Raw genomic sequence first — 16,393 nt, 5'->3', positions numbered from 1 at the left:
GTGACGCGGCGTTTGAATCGCGCCAAAGGTCCACATTGAAGCCCCTATGAAATCATTGAAAACACTTCACCAAATGGTAAAATGGTCCTGTAGACTTACAAACATTTCTGTGGAAAAGTTTCAGAAATGTCATCATATAATCTACAGATATAAATCCATTCACACACCGCATCATTTACAATTCAATCAATTTTTATTTTTTTTTGTTTTGGAACATAAATGATATATGCTTTTTGTCGTAGTTCATAACAGTTGCAAAACAAAATACCTTCCACCAGGGCAACACCTTTGAAATTTATGCTTCACTTGTCAGATTTCCCTTATTCTCAAATGTATTCAAATAAATTAGTAGCCCTTAAAGCATGATAGGATTTAAAGGGAGTCCAAGCATTCAAAGCAACATTGTAATTTTGCCAATCAGAAACATCAATCTATTTAACTCAGAACTTTTTTTTTTTGATTGTATTTCAATACTCATTTACTCTGGTGCAGCAGGAACTTCCTTGGTTTTCATTGTTTTCCTGTCACCTGCCAAAATGGAAACAACATGTCAAGGAAAGAAATATGAGCCAGTGCATTGCACATTCCTTATATTCAACAATCCTGAGTTCGGGATTTTTTAATGTGGAATTGACTTTCAATATTCTCTCATAATGTGCAAGGATACTTTCAAAGAAAAATTCACTCACAATAAAGGCATATTCTATTTTAGTAATTCGATTCCAACGTTATTCAAGAAGGATCCAAGTCCAAACAAGTTTCAGCACAAAGATCTTCTGGGATGTATTTAAATAGGTGTCTCTGTGGCAGATTAATAATCAGGTTAAAAAGGTTTCAGCGGACAGTAATAAGGAGGAAACTCACCGTGCAAAGACTGCTTAGTCTATTCACAACAGTCACAACTAAAATGTTACCTGGCACTTGGAAATATTCAGGCCAATCCAAAGATGTGCGGGTTAGGTGGATTGGCCATGCTAAATTGCCCGTAGTGTAAGGTTAATGGGGGGGATTGTTGGGTTACGGGTATACGAGTTACGTGGGTTTAAGTGGGGTGATCATTGTTCGGCACAACATCGAGGGCCGAAGGGCCTGTTCTGTGCTGTACTGGTTCTATGTTCTATGTTCTATGTTCTATGATAGAGCTAACCTGGTTTGTGAAAAGAAAGTCTTGTTTTTCCAATAATTGGAGTTTCTTCGAAGAGTCACATGTGCTGTGTCTACAGGGGAACTGGTGGATGTACTGTACTTTATATTCCAGAAGAGATTTGCTAAGGTGCCACATCAAGATTATTGCAAAAAATAAATCTCATGATGTGGGGCGTAACAAATGGCATCGATAGAAGATTGGCTAGCTAACAGTGAAACAGTGAGCTGGCATAAATGGGCCATCGTCTGGTTGGTGGAGTAACGAGTGGTGTACCACAGGATTCAGAGTTGGGGCTTCAACATTTTTCTATTTATAGAACTGAATTGCATGAAGAGACTAAAGGTATGGGCAGCACGGTAGCACAAGTGGCTAGCAATGTGGCTACACAGCGCCAGGGTCCCAGCTTTGATTCCCCGCTGGGTCACTGTCTGTGTGGAGTCTGCACGTTCTTCCCGTGTCTGCGTGGGTTTCCTCCGGGTGCTCCAGTTTACTCCCACAGTCCAAAGACGTGCAGTGTTAGGTGGATGGCCATGCTAAATTTTCCCTTAGTGTCCAAATAAAATAAGAAGGGATTATTGGTTTACGGGGATAGGATGATGTGGAGATGCCGAAGTTGGACTGGAATGAGCACAGTAAGAAGTCTTACAACACTAAGTTAAAGTCCAACAGGTTTGTTTCAAACACGAGCTTTCTGAGCACTGCTCCTTCCTCAGGTGAATCTGAATTCCTCACCTGTGGAAGGAGCAGTGCTCCGAAAGCTCGTGTTTGAAACAAACCTGTTGGACTTTAACCTGGTGTTGTAAGACTTCTTACGGGGATAGGATGGAAATGAGGGCTCTAAGTCGGTTGGTGCAGACTCAATAGCCTCCTTTTGCGCTGTATGTTCTGTGCATGTATAATTGTTATATTTGCTGATCACACACGAGGATAAATAGGAAAACAAATTATGAAGAGGTCGTAAGAAGGCTACAAAGGGACATAAATAGGTGAAGTGATTAGGCAAAATCTGGCACATGGCAGGAGATGTGTGAAAATGAGAAATTGTCCATTTTTGCAACAAGAATAACGAAGAAGCTTATAGTCTAAACAGTGTGAGATTGCGGGAAGATCTCTGTGTCCTGTGCAGAGGTTTACATACTTTTTTTCCTGGGACCCACTTTTACCAACCAGTCGACCTTCGGGACCCAGGATGACCTTCGGGACCCAGGATGACCTCGGAACCCATGCTGACCTTCGGGACCCACGCCGCCTGACCTTCGTGACCCATGCCATTGATCTTCATGACTCACGCCGGCTGACCTTAGCAAACCGATGCTGCTGACCTTCATGGGCTTTACATCCTGATTTGTTTTAGGCCACAGATTTGCTTTACATCCTGATTTGCAATGGCAAAATAACAAGGCAATACCTCCAGAAATCATCTTTATACTGCATTGTTCCTGATTTCAGTTCCTCTTAAATGATCACCAGAGGCCCCGGAGCTCTGGATACAGCTCACACCAGCACTGCTTTGTCCTGCTGTGGATGCGACTGAGAGGTTCTCTGCAGCCAATTTAATTGTGAGATCCTGGCCTGTTTGTGTCCGTGACCCTCTCTTCCTTCATTACAGAATTATCCACCTTCAGTTTTTAACACAGACCCGTTGCTTGCTTACTGGCAGCTACAAAAGGAGAAATCTATCATCCGTGACTTTGCGCCCAGAGCAAGTGATGTCAGTGTACGGGTGCATGACCTGCTCTTTGCTGCTGTTTCTGGCAGGAAACCTCCAGCGATTTGCAAAAAAAATTCTGACCATGGGACAATGCGCTGAAGTCTGGAGTTGGCGATCTGGCCTGCTGGGCTGCAGCCTGCTCACTGCTGGACCGGCTGAGGGGCATGCATGTGTGGAATGGCCGCATTCTTGAAAGCCAATCTGGGCCATTGGGCACTTTTTCCAATGGTTGGAACGTGGCAACAAATTGGTCTGCAATCCTCCCAACACATGCCCGTAACCCAACCACAGGTCCATGACCCTTAGTTTCAAAATGGCTGCACTCATGCCTAAATCACAAAAGGATGGTAGACAGTACAGCAAGTAATTAGGAAAGCGAATAGACTGTTTATTGTGAAGGGAATTGATTACAAAAGTAGGGAGGTTATGCTGTACTTCAATTCACATCATATTTCAATTGTACAGGGCATTGGTGAGACCAAAGAGACTTCTGTAAAGAATGGTCTCCATATTTATGGAAAGATTAGAACATAGAACATAGAACGATACAGCGCAGTACAGGCCCTTCGGCCCTCGATGTTGCACCGACATGGAAAAAAACTAAAGGCCATCTAACCTACACTATGCCCTTATCCATATGCTTATCCAGTAAACTTTTAAATGCCCTCAATGTTGGCGAGTTCACTACTGTTGCAGGTAGGCATTCCACGGCCCTCACCACTCTTTGCGTTAAAAACCCACCTCTGACCTCTGTCCTATATCTATTACCCCTCAATTTAAGGCTATGTCCCCTTGTGCTAGCCACCTCCATCCGCGGGAGAAGGCTCTCGCTGTCCACCCTATCTAACCCTCTTATCATTTTGTATGCCTCTATTAAGTCACCTCTTAACCTTCTTCTCTCTAACGAAAACAACCTCAAGTCCATCAGCCTTTCCTCATAAGATTTTCCCTCCATACCAGGCAACATCCTGGTAAATCTCCTCTGCACCCGTTCCAAGGCTTCCACGTCCTTCCTATAATGAGGCGACCAGAACTGTACGCAATACTCCAAATGCGGCCGTACTAGAGTTTTGTACAACTGCAACATGACCTCATGGCTCCGGAACTCAATCCCTCTACCAATAAAGGCCAACACACCATAGGCCTTCTTCACAACCCTATCAACCTGGGTGGCAACTTTCAGGGATCTATGTACATGGACACCGAGATCCCTCTGCTCATCCACACTACCAAGAATTTTACCATTAGCCAAATATTCCGCATTCCTGTTATTCTTTCCAAAGTGAATCACCTCACACTTCTCCACATTAAACTCCATTTGCCACCTCTCAGCCCAGCTCTGCAGCTTATCTATGTCACTCTGTAACCTGCAACATCCTTCCGCACTGTCTACAACTCCACCGACTTTAGTGTCGTCTGCAAATTTACTCACCCATCCTTCTGCACCCTCCTCTAGGTCATTTATAAAAATGACAAACAGCAACGGCCCCAGAACAGATCCTTGTGGTACGCCACTCGTAACTGAACTCCATTCTGACACTTCCCATCAACTACCACTCTCTGTCTTCTTTCAACTAGCCAATTTCTGATCCACATCTCTAAATCACCCTCAATCCCCAGCCTCCGTACTTTTCTGCAATAGCCGACCGTGGGGAACCTTATCAAATGCTTTACTGAAATCCATATACACCACATCAACTGCTCTACCCTCGTCTACCTGTTCAGTCACCTTCTCAAAGAACTCGATAAGGTTTGTGAGGCATGACCTACCCTTCACAAAACCATGCTGACTATCCCTAATCATATTATTCCTATCTAGATGATTATAAATCGTATCTTTTATAATCCTCTCCAAGACCTTACCCACCACAGACGTTAGGCTCACCGGCCTATAGTTACCGGGGTTATCTCTACTCCCCTTCTTGAACAAAGGGACCACATTGCTATCCTCCAGTCCTCTGGCACTATTCCTGTAGCCAATGATGACCTAAAATCAAAGCCAAAGGCTCAGCATCTCTTCCCTGGCTTCCCAAAGAATCCTAGGATAAATCCCATCCGGCCCCGGGGACTTATCTATTTTCACCTTGTCCAGAATTGCCACACTTCTTCCCTACGCACCCTCAATGCCATCTATTCTAATAGCCTGGGTCTCAGCATTCTCCTCCACAATATTATCTTTTTCTTGAGTGAATACTGACGAAAAGTATTCATTTAGTATCCGCTTATCTCCTCAGCTCCACACACAACTTCACACCACTGTCCTGACTGGCCCTACTCTTACCCTAGTCATTCTTTTATTCCTGACATACCTATAGAAAGCTTTTGGGTTTTCCTTGATCCTACCTGCCAAAGACTTCTCATGTCCCCTCGTGCTCGTCTCCAGCTCTCTCTTTAGATCCTTCCTCGCTTCCTGTAACTGTCAAGCGCCCCAACTGAAACTTCACGACCTCATCTTCACATAGGCCTCCTTCTTCCTCTAACAAGAGATTCCACTTCTTTGGTAAACACATGGTTCCCTCGCTCGACCCCTTCCTCCCTGCCTGACTGATGTAAATGCTTCAGAAGCAGTTCCAAGGCGACTTCTCAGAGTAATATAAGGAATAGGCGGGTTTCTTCTGAGGAAAACATGGAGTGATATGATTTGTATCAATGAGAGTTTACAAGGGTAAGAGGCAACTTGTTTGATCTGAGGCATATTGGCAGAGTGGACGTAGAGATCCTACTTACCCTTGTGGAAGGATCTAGAACTATAGATCATTGTTTAAAAATAATTGGTCACTCATTTAAGATCGTGACGAGGAGAAATATTTAGGTGGACGATTCAGCGGCCCTCGTTGCGCCCGACCTTGGGTTGTCAAGACAAGGCTGTTGAATTTCGCAAGAGGCATCTTGCAGGATTCACGACACTCGAAACATCTCACGACATTCAGCGGAAATCCCTCGACCTTCCAGTGAAACCTGAACCAGGCACTGTTTAATACTGGTTCACAAAGTCGTGAACCAGTTGTGATGGTACCTGGGGGGGCTGTCACTCGGGAATTGAGGCCCCCGGCTGTTTGGGCACTGGGCAGTGTAGTACCTTGGCATTACGGTGGCAGCTGGGCACACTGGCCACTGCCAGTCTGGCATCTTGGCACTGCCAACAGCTACCCTGGCACTGCAGTGTTCCCAGTGGCATGGCCAGGTTGGCAGGGGTACTGCCAAGCTGGCAGGCTGGCAATTCCAAGATGGCAGCTTGCCCTTATCAGGAATTGGGCCCTTGGGGCCCATGCCCATACGAGGTAGGGTGAGGGGTTGCTCATAAAACCTGGAAAAGGGATGTTGGATAAGGTGGTGGGGCTCCGGGAGTCTGCAGTGGGGGAGCTGAGTGGATCAAAAGATCGGGACTGCCTTTAATAATGATGCCCCAATCCATGAGTAGTGATCAGCGAGGAGCAATGACTTAAAGAGTGTCCTTGATAGTGAGTTCCTTGCCAGGCCAAGAAAAATTGGTAAGATGTCTTTTTCAGCCCTGCAGGCACAGAGGGCCACCCCGATAAACGTGCCGTTCAAAATCCACTGAATCGCATCCTTACGGTTATGAGTCTCTGGAACTCACTTCCTCAAAAAACAGTGGAAGCAGAATCTTTGAATATTTCTAAAGCAGACCTATACAGATTCTTAACTTAAACAGGGGTGAAAGGTTATCGTGGAGGCAGCAATATGAGGTTAAGATTAGAGTCAGACAGTCATGTTCAGGTTATGCTGCATTTGTAGATACCGATCAACATGAAATAAAAAAGGAGTTTCCTGGGTATGTGCAATAACTTTAAGCGTTTCACAGAGGAGTGTGCAGAAACCATGAAATTTGCAATAAACCACAAAAACAAAAATTGTGGGGACAAGTTCAGACAGCATCTATAAAGAGAATACAAATTATCTGATGATTGGGTTCTGATGAAGGGTCACATAGAACATAGAACAGTACCGCACAGAACCAGGCCCTTCGGCCCTCGATGTTGTGCCGCAGCAATGATCACCCTACCTTAAACCCACGTAACCCGTATACCCGTAACCCAACAATCCCCCCATTAACCTTACACTACGGGCAATTATCAGCATGGCCAATCCACCTAACCCGCACATCTTTGGACTGTGGGAGGAAACCGGAGCAAACCCCACGCACACACGGGGGAGGACGTGCAACCTACCACACAGACAGTGACCCAGCCGGGAATCGAACCTGGGACCCTGGAGCTGTGAAGCATTGATGCTAACCACCATGCTACCGTGAGCCCCCATGTCAGAATCATTGACTGGCTTGTGCTCTCTCGACAGATGCTGCCTGACCTGTACCTCCAACTATTTCGATTTTTGTTTCAGATTTCCAGCACCTGCAGTATTTTGGGTTTTTGTTCATCGGGAAAGCTGCATCTGGGATTGGGGGAAGTGAACAGATTGATGCCTGAAAATATTTTTTTAAAATCCTTGTTTAGCGAGTCATGACCGGATAATAAGAAACCGATGTTGTGACAGGATGTACATGAATAGAATCGGCAGGAATTCTATCCCGAAAAAAGCAACAAAAACTATCAGGTTATTAATTAAACAATAGATACCTTCAGTGATTTAATTTTGAAACCAAAGAATCAAGCCCAATAATGTCCTGAATGAGGTTCAAGTGGAATCTTCAGATCTCAGGGCATCTTCCCACCCACCAAGCATGATGTCCTCTCAGGGCACGAATTACTACTGCTTTTAAAAACCAGGAACCAGGTCATGACCTTTGAGAGGGAGGAAGGAGGTGAGCACCTCTCTCCACCTATTTCAAGGGAGTCCAAGGAGACAGAGCCGTTGCCAGCTTGAGAGTGTAATGTTCTAGTGCATGGAGGTGAGGAGAAGTGAAAATATCAAAGGATTTCTGGACCAATAAACATTTTTGGAATATTGTCCATGACGATGAATCAAGGGGAAGTGTTTTCCAGAGCAAATATATTCTCCTGTCACAACTCAAAATGTGGTAAATTTAAATTCTAATGCTACATCTAATAGCTTGTTGGAACTTGTACTATTGGCGGCTGATGCCAATGGGACCATTAAAAGAGAACATCATTAACAGGACAGAGATTGTTTTAAAATAAATTTAGCGTAGCCAATTCATTTTGTTTTGAGATGTTTGATGGTGTGATCAGGATCACTTGGGAAGGTTGCATCCCCATGTTATGTCTTAACATATGCAGAAGATCTATGGTCAATTAGGAATTACACATAATGTCAAAAGTAAAAGACAGTTTCAGATTTAAAATATTTTAGAAAAATGAATAAGGTTCCATGTGCCATGACAATGCAATATTACAGTGCTTCCACTATTAACAGACCGCATGGACAGGCCCATGACATTTACTGAGTTTCTAAGTGAACTGTGTGTAGGCCCCGCATGTTCCAAGAAATGGAGACCCACATTCAAATTACCCTTTACAGCACAGTAAGTCGACTTTTGGTCGGGGATTATACAGTTGGACTGGTTTAGAACATGTGATCAAATCTGCAAAAGTGAATAAGTATATTCTTGTGGTTTAAAGCCTCTTCACCTGAATGGATAGAAAAGAATTTCCACATCTAAATATCCTCAGAGATCACCGTCATCCGCTAATTAATTGCATGTTCAGGAGATGGGAGCAAATCAAGCGCATAGAATCTGACCAAGTCAGAGTTGATGTAAATTAAAGCACATTATTGCAGATGCTGGACTCTGAAACACAAACAGGAAATGATAGAAACTCTCAGCAGGTTCTGACATCATTTTTGGTGAGAAAAGGAGCTGCTGTTTTTAAGTCTGGGTGATGCATCATCAAAGCTGTATCCATTCATGTATCAGGTTTGGGACGACCTGAAGCTCTAAATCTAAAACAAAAGCTTATATTGCATTCTCTGGACAGGTTGTGTACATGAATCACACAGTAACTAATCATCTTCAAAAATCACATGAACACTGCTGTGAAAAGAATGAAGATATTAATTACCTCTGGTTTTAATGAGGCCAACTGGGGTTTGTATCCGGGCAGATTTCATCTCCTCTCACCGATAATTACCTGGATTGGCTCCTGGTCCTCTTGAAATCCCTTCACAACCTCATCCCTCTCCATCTCGTAATCTCTTCCAACCCTAACCAGCAACCAGCCAATACCAACTGTGAGTCCTCCTATCCTGACACTTGACTTTTGTGCATTTCTAGCACCTTTACCCCATCATTGGCAGCCATGCCTCAACCACTGAGGTTTCTTCTTCTGAACATTTCCATGTAAATCTGTTAAAATCCACCACAAATTACTCCTGAAAATTTCTTCTTGCTTTGCCATTCAATTATTTTGACACACTCCTGTGAAAGATCTTGGGGGCATTTTTCTGCTTTGTGATGAACAGAATTTTTCCTTCCTGCAAGCGGTGTTATCTTTAGGTCTACCTGAGCTTGCCGGTGAAGTTAAGATACCTGTTAGCTTAGTCCATAAAATTGAACATTATTAGTGCTTGAGATTTCACAGGGACTTACGGAATTGCAAACAAACTGACTTCAACCTGTAACAAAATCCCTTCAAGGCGACAGTTCGTATAATAACACAGCTAAGAGGTAATTCATAAGATGTTCTTACCATGGTTAGTGTCACCACTGTTCAATCACTTTCCTAGAAAAGGAAAAGAAGATGCAATACAGATTAATTCACATCGATCATCTAAAACATTTATGAATTAACAGTTTGTCAGGTGTTAGAATGACCAAAGTTAACAGGCATATTAATCATGCTGCTGTCTCTGTTCAAACACCAATCTCCATTCTGCTCAATGCAACACACCTCCATCAATCACTCAGCAACACTTCACAGCATAGGGGACTTACACTGAACAGCCATCTCCACCTTACACACCCACCAATTCTATCAGCCTCACATTCATCTGATTAAATGGATCCAAGCCAGATAAAGTAGGAAACAAGACACAAATCGTTTCCATTATTGTGCTATTGGCCCTGATTTGAAAGCTTCAAAGTCTATTATGGAGTTCACCTGACCTCAACATTTTGTTGAATTTGGTAAGATGAGCACAAGAGCCCACCTTTCAGGTTGTTATTCAATGACATCTTCGGCGCTTTTAATTATAAAAAAAATCTCTATTCCACAAACTTAGTTAACATTTGTGCAAACACACACAACAAGTTTTTTAAATCAATTACAAACACAAAGACCCATGCAGCTTCAGTGATCTATGTATAACACTTAATGAATTCCCCTTTAACTGTTCCAATTCAATAACAAAATCCAAATAAACAGAAACCCCTTTTCAGAGGTGTGGTCCAGCACACGGCACTCTCACTGGTAAAGCACTGATACTCTGTTCCCCTTTTCAAACAGCTAGATTTGAATTCCTTCCAGAAAGCAATTATCTCTGTTAAATTACCAAGCAGTCTAGAAACAGATTTTAAATTGAAGATAGAGAGAAATACTTCTTTCAACCTGTGCAGTTAAAAACCAGTCCAAAACTCAAAGCGGAAGAAAAAACTCCCAGAGCCATGGCCCAGCTCAACCCACCACTGACATCACTGATGTCATGTGATAAGACAAAAAACATTTCTTCAAGGGACACTCCCACGATACAGCATTACAGACTTCAACTCTCAAACAATGAATCCAATATCCAGCTAACCAACTTTATACTCTTTTCGAGCACTAATGAAAGAAAATAAACTAATGAATAATATTTAAACTGTCATCTCAAATCAGTAAGGGAGTAAGTGCTCGCAGTAAGTGTTCACAGCTGTACATAATTTATCACAAGTAAAGCTATGAGACTTCCACCTCTATAACTCTCCTGTTGCCAGTGAGGTACAGTCCCGATTCTCAGGAATACTTAATTTTCAAACCGAAGAATTGCGCTCATAATGTACTTAGTGAATTTAAAGTTAAATCTTCTGATCTTAGTGCATCGTCCCACTAACCAAGCATGATGTCTCTCAGGCATGAATCACTACTGCTTTTTAAAAGCAGGAACCAGACATCATGACCTTTGAGAGGAGGAAGGAGGTGCTTCCTCCCTCTCCAGTAGGTCTGGATAGCGCATAGGCTCCAACAATGTGCTTGCCCGTGTATAGATCAATTTAAAGTCCTACTCTGAAGTTTCATCATCATCCTTTGTGCTGCAAGGTGTACACTCATTCAAGTTTTTCTTGTCTATGAATTACCAACGTCTGTGACCTGTATCATAAGCAAAGTAGGTAGGTCATACACGTAACCTACTTAACTCCGGTTCTTGACTCTGGTGCATCGCCCTCAAATTCCAGCTAGGGAAAGGTAGAAAGTTGCTCATATCACACACTCCTTCATGGAGAAGACCGTAGGACATCTGAAGATGTGATTCTGGACACTCAGGTGGCTCTCTGTAATATGGACCGTAGAGGGTTTGCCACATGATCGCAGTTTGCTCTGCCCTTCTCAATCTGGCTGTACAGAAAGGAGAGCCCCTACAAAAGGATTAACTGGAGGAGGGGCACTCCTCGGAAGATGAAGATGAGGAGGTGCAGGAACCCTCGGGGGATGCTGAGGGACAATATCAGCCTGCTGATGCAGTGGAGGAGGGAAGATTTGGGGGTGAGCCCCATATATCCTAATAGCGGAAAGGTTCTGAGAGGAGTAAAACGAAGTCAATCGTCAGGAGACATCTGGTCTAGCTCTTCAAGTCATTTTGTGCATTCTGAGGGAACAGCCGAGCTGTTGCTGAGAAGATGGGTCCTGCATTCACACTTGGATCATGACTCACTAAGATTAAATCGCAGCTGTGGTCATTGGTGTCCTGGCAATGCACTCATTTTGTTAACTTAAGTCCCCCAAGGAAGTACAGGGGTGTGAGGGTGAGGCTCGATGCTTCCCTACGCTAGTAAGGATGCCGTGAAGGGGATACAGACACCAGTTCAGGTGCATGTCTTGTTTTAGGACACCAGATGAGCAGAAGTCACATTGCTGATGAGCCCTCCTCAGTGCACTGCTATCCCATGAGAACTAAAGGGGTAAGAACGCACCCATCATACCCTCTAATAAAGAATTACACACATCTCCATGACAACACACAAGGGGTCGCAGTAACCAAATTGCACTGAGGTTGACATTGACATGAAGGGTGAAGCTCCCTACTTTTGAGGCTGTAAACCTTTTTCCTCTGGGTTGCTGACAATCCTGCATTGTCTGGTGAAGGCAGGTGGGCTGGAGAGAGTGATATGTGTGCACTGGATTAGTGTTTAAATATGGCGCCAGAACCTTCGAATCTGCCAGCTGGTGAATCTGCTGCCAGTTCACCTGGAGCGTAGGAGGGGGGATTGGGGAGGGGCAGGGAAGGGGGTGCACACAGCTGTACAGAATGAATTAAGTTCCAATGCAGCAGCTGGTGTGGAATCCCACAATTCTAACCAGTGGGGAAGACACCCTGGTGCCACCTCTTTTGCTTGAATGCCGGAATTCGCCGGCCATTGGTATTTTCCTTTCCCGGTGGCAGCGCACCCAACCCATGAGTTTCTTGGTGGTGCGAGGAAGATGCAATGGGAAATCCCATTGGAAAGCGGAGGGAAGAGAGATCCCGCTGCCAGTGAACGGTGAGTAGGCAAGAAACATGTGGGGACCTGAAAATTCAGCCTGCAGTCACAAAGCAGTGAATTCTGCCTATAATCTTCAACTATATACAGTTCCTAAGTTAGCATAAAACATGCTGCTGCTCCTGTCATGCACATTGGATACTTACTCACCTCTACCTGTTCCCTCATAGACTCTTACAATGTGACTCTGTACATCAGCAGCAGCAGTGCTATTCTCCAGTGCCACATGAATCCTTGCTCTGTCAAACACCTTTACATTACAATTGCATCAGGCACATAACACAGCAAAGGACTTACTGAAGAGATTATACACAATGGGAAATGAGTGATGAGCAGGTATCTGTTACACTTGGATGACCTGGCTGCACTGCATCAGATGGAAGAACCATTCACAGATGAGGCTTTCAGAAAAGCAAAATGTATTTATAGATGTGCCAATTATATACAGTGAGTGTTCACCCAAACCACCACTGTGCTCTCTGCATTTCTTAATATTCCTAATCCTACTGGAACGTCAAGGTGCATTCCCAATATCCGGAACTGAGGTGGATGCAGCCAGTTGACTGCTATGCCCTGTTGCCTGAGGTTCTTTGGAGGGCACCGTCTGGAGGCTCAGGTGAGAAATCCCTGGCCGTTTGAGTCTCCTGCTGTTGGGAAAGTGCACCCACCTTCGCCGGAGCAGCTGGAGTTGCTGTGGTCCCGGGCAAAGGGGGCGGAGCAGTTGGAGAGTCCTGTCTGGATTAGCCCAGGATTTCCAGCTGATGCCCCTTCTCCCTGTGGGAGCCTGAGGGACCCTCCGTGATTCCAACAGGAGAAAGGCTCCTGGAGAGTGGTTAAGGTGCCCCATCCCCCTCTTGTCTAGCCAGTGATGGATTTTACTCATGGATAGAGCAATGTTGTTCAGGCCCGAGAGCACATCTGGCACAACCACTGGGTAAAAGTCTGCACAGCTGATGCCTCCCTTTCAATGGTCACTCAATGAGCTCACATGCTGGGTCATGAGATCAGACTCCTCCATCCTCTGTTCTAATCTGCTGATGGCTTTTGATAACACTGTCTACGACACCCCTCACAGCATTTGGTGCGCTAACAACTCTGAGGGCCGATTTCAAGATCTGCAAATTGGACTCGCATTGAGCAGGAGATTTCCCTCCAGCAGTCCTCAGACTGTCAGAGACAATGACTGTCACTTCCTCCACCTGCTATAGACCCATTTCTGTGCTGAGGGTTTGCCTCTTTGGTGGGTTATCACCAGCCACAACGAGTTCTGGGCTGCTGAGAGTGAATGTTTATATGGGTGTGGAACCTCAGCCCACTACGATAATGGCAGGGCGGACAAATCCCAGGCCACCCTGCCACTTATACTGAGTTAAAACTCTGGTGATTTGGCGTGACAATTCATGATGGACCCAAAACCTTTTCATCTCTCGACCTGGCTGTCATCATCAGTGTAGAGTTTATCAAGTTATACACACACCTGAACAATGCATCTGTGACTATCTCAGTCCAATATTGGGTTAACAATCATGATGTGCTACACAGATCTCCTGTTGATCCTTAGAAGGATACTGAGGGATAGAAGTATAAGAATACCATGATGTTCAGTGCCACAGGCGACAACGCTGGCTCTCTGCCATGTGAAGGTAATTTGAGCTCGGCTTGTCCAACCTTCCTTCAGGGTAACATTGTCCCCCTGGGCAGCTCTGCTTACACTCCTCTCTGAGGCCTCTTGATCCTTCAGCATCGCCGGCTGTGTATGCAGTTGGCAAGCTGGTTGCTGCGACCTCTGATCAGCTGTTCTCCACTCCCTCATTCTCCTTCCCTCATCCTCACTTGAGGAACCTCCTCCAGAGTGCACTATTCCCACAATCTCTGTACCACTTTTTTTTCAGCCGTCCCTATGCTGGAACCTCCTTGTGTGAAGCCTCACTTCGAAATGCCTCCCTTCAGCTGAACCCTTCAGTGGCTCAATGTCAGAGATTTGCTCAGTGCTGAGGAAACAATTTCTTCATTCCTCATGCAGTCTCAGCTTCAGCCTCCAACCCCTCATTGTGCTGCTCAGATACTGTCACTTAAACCACCATTGTGCTCCTTCAATAATCCAGTCATGATCATCTCATATCTGTCAAGACTGTGTGACCACAACTCATACAGGCAGCGAGAAATCACGGGGAATTGGCAATTGAATTGCCACAATTATTTTATAATGTTGTAAAGTCCCTTCAAGAGATAACTGCATGATTGCCGAGCCTCAAGAAATGAATCCACAACATGTTTACCACATCCCTTATGAGCGATTGGTGCCTTTGTCTTGTACAGTAAATATGCACAAGGTATTATATCATTATAACACAGCACATAATAGGCCTATACTGAAAGGCAGACAGACCTGCGACTTTCAACCCAACTCCTCTTTTGTAATATTTGAGTAGAGTGTGATGAAATTGGAGATTGTCTCAATGTTGCCAGGCCTGATTGTATGGCAGCAATAGAACATCATTCACCCATTGTGCAAATGTAATATTCTCTCTTTAAAATATGGACATCATCAATACAGGTGGAGTTGGAAGCAGGTTCCCATTTAGAATCAATCCCAATGAAAGGATGGAATTTTACAAATTTAAAATACCTTGGATTTGTGAATTCAGAAATGAAAGTGTGAAGTTAGCTTTGACAAAATATTAAAGCAGTATACTTGGATATAAACTTGTTGACAGAATGATGTGGCAAAATATTTTGAAGATTTTTTTTAAAAGCTGGAAAGATCATATTGACAGAAATCCATTTAGCACGAGAATAAAGGCAATTTTATATTTTGTTCTCTTAGCAGAAACTCTCACTCTTCCTGTCACAATTATTTTTCTCAAATTAACATGCCCTGTTGAAAAAGCTGTTGGGACAGAAACTTACATGCAGTTGGGCAATTGCTTACGCATTCCGCTATCGTCATAAAGCTGTTTGCATTTCCCTTACAGCCTCCGTATATAAATTGCTCACAGGCGTTTGTGATTTGATTGTAAAAATAACGGAGATTATATGCCCGACATGGTCCCACTTCACGTGGCAGAGAGCAGACTGGATTGACTGGAAAAATAAAAATCGTTTCATGTAACATCTGTAGAATGACATAATAATTAATTTAATTCACAGAGATCTTGGTTACTACTAAAATAATAACATGAGGGGCATGATCTATTGGAGTGTTACGCCTGAAAGGTGGCAAGGCATGGATTGTAGAAGCCAGAGGATCCCTCTTCTGGGATCTACCCAGTTTGCCACGACTTGGGAGCTATAACAGGATCGCATGAGACATCACAATCTGAATCCTGCCCATTGCGGGCAGGATCACTATCTGGCAAATCTGCACATTATATTGAGAAAACTAGTCTCACTCTATTATGCACTTGCTGGATCTACTGAGGGCCTGGAATCTAACCCCTTTTCCTCAGAGACCTCGGGCGAGCGCCGTTCAGTGCTGGTCCCCACAAATACAGAGCAAATGGAATGGCACTTGTTGAGGTTTCCCAAAGGAACAGAGGCTCCCAGATGGGCAGAGTGGCACTCTGGAACAGCAGGTGCCACCTTCGCATCTTCGCACTGCCAGCCTGGCATCCTGCTAATGCCACCTGGGTGGCAAGCACTGATATGGTACCCAGGTGGCACTGGTCAGTGGCACTGCCACGCTGGTAGTGCCTGGCTGACATTTTTCCAATGATGGGGATTGGGCCCGGGATGCCCTACTTGTGTGGGTGGGGGTGGGGTGGGGTGTGGGGGTGGTGGGGGGTGGGGGGGGGGGGGGTTTGGTGGGGGGGGGGGGGGTGTGGGGGGGGGGGGGGGCAGCTGTGGACCCCTCAGAGGTGAATTGGGTCTTTGGATGGTTTTGGGTTGATTGTTAGGGATGCCATCTTATAATAGCATCCCA

At 44.6% G+C, this 16,393-nt stretch overlaps 1 protein-coding gene across 1 annotated transcript in view; it reads right to left on the bottom strand.

Moving 5' to 3' along the window:
- Positions 1–16,393, bottom strand: part of LOC119965679 (BPTI/Kunitz domain-containing protein-like) — an 80,688-nt gene that overhangs the window by 56,920 nt on the left and 7,375 nt on the right. Inside the window, exon 2 of the mRNA XM_038796443.1 lies at positions 15,382–15,555. Within this exon, the coding sequence (XP_038652371.1) occupies positions 15,382–15,555 (174 nt within the window). The remainder of the gene's footprint in view (positions 1–15,381; positions 15,556–16,393) is intronic.

This window comes from Scyliorhinus canicula, chromosome 5, assembly GCF_902713615.1.
Source record: "Scyliorhinus canicula chromosome 5, sScyCan1.1, whole genome shotgun sequence".
In the NCBI taxonomy this organism is placed as follows: domain Eukaryota; kingdom Metazoa; phylum Chordata; class Chondrichthyes; order Carcharhiniformes; family Scyliorhinidae; genus Scyliorhinus; species Scyliorhinus canicula.
Note: the sequence above shows the minus strand (reverse complement) of the source record. Positions and strands in the feature narration are given on the sequence as shown.